The sequence below is a fragment of the Sinocyclocheilus rhinocerous genome, unplaced genomic scaffold (assembly GCF_001515625.1).
Source record: "Sinocyclocheilus rhinocerous isolate Xijiao unplaced genomic scaffold, SAMN03320098_v1.1 scaffold1939, whole genome shotgun sequence".
Classification (NCBI taxonomy): Eukaryota; Metazoa; Chordata; class Actinopteri; order Cypriniformes; family Cyprinidae; genus Sinocyclocheilus; species Sinocyclocheilus rhinocerous.
In genome coordinates, this window is record NW_015630547.1 from 311,838 (window position 1) to 313,015 (window position 1,178).

The 1,178-nt window shown below is 35.2% G+C and overlaps 1 protein-coding gene across 1 annotated transcript in view; it reads left to right on the forward strand.

The window, feature by feature from the left end:
* The window catches only part of grik2 (glutamate receptor, ionotropic, kainate 2), a 233,981-nt gene that overhangs the window by 86,391 nt on the left and 146,412 nt on the right, over positions 1-1,178 (forward strand). The window contains exon 5 of the mRNA XM_016553000.1: positions 985-1,038. Coding sequence (XP_016408486.1) covers positions 985-1,038 — 54 coding nt within the window. The remainder of the gene's footprint in view (positions 1-984; positions 1,039-1,178) is intronic.

The window sequence follows — 1,178 nt, forward strand, 5'->3', positions numbered from 1 at the left end:
CATACGTTACAAAGACGTTTCTTTTTTTTTTTTTTTTTTTTCCAATGTGTAATCCCCCACAATGACCACCCCAAATCCACTCTGAACTCTATACTATATACATTTCATATCAAATAATTTTGTTTACTCTTTAGATTAGGCAACACTATTCACTATTAACTAGTTACTTATTAGTGTGTATATTACTAGTATATTTGCTGTTTATTAGCAGTTATTAAAGCACATATTAATGCATGACCATATTTTAGATCCCTTTACCCTACCCCATACCTACACATAACTACTACAACAACGATCTTGCTTACTGTCAAATTAATATGTGTTGCCTAAACTTAAGTGTTATTGAAAATTTCCTAGCATCTTAATCAAGGTTTTTGTGAATTGTGCATTCAGCACAGCCTCAGCTGCTACTACAGGCAACGCATCTCGCCAAACCACACTTACCAAGAGCAGACAACACAGAATGAGCTAAGGGTCCAGCTAAAGGACACATTCTTGCGGTCAAAGAAAGCTGGACTGAGCACAACCGAATATAGAGGTTTTGAGATGTGTTTTTTCAAGGTTGAGCTATGCATCACCGATGGTACCAAGCAAGAGATCCAGTGACCAATGATATCCAGCTGAAAATGCAAGAACATGTTTTTTGTGAACAGCTCTTTAAAATCAGATTGGTTTATTTAGAGGTAGAGCACAGACATTGCATGGATGTCACTCTGTATTGTATTTATGAGCAATGAAGAGAACTCTGGGTGTTTCAGAAGATTAGAATAGAAAGATAAGAATGAAATCTTCAAATGATTTCAGCTCACAATCCTTCAGCATATAAAATTATTACAAGCCGAAGAACATCATATAAACAAGAAACGCCATTATTTTCGCCCGCCTATCCTTCGATTCGGTGATAAATTGGACATTTTCAGAGAAAGCATTACTGTTCCCTTGTCTCAAAATGGTTTCGTTCATGGTTCTCAATATTTTTTTCAGGCACTCGCCATGGGAATGATGACAGAGTATTACCACTACATTTTTACTACCCTGGTAAGTTATGCATGAGTCTTTATATTATAAATCACATTCAAAATCACAGTGATATTCATAAAATCATTTGGATTTCAGGCTATTATATGCCCTAAGTAGGAATATTGAAACTTTTTTCCAGTGCTGTTTACTTTTTTTTT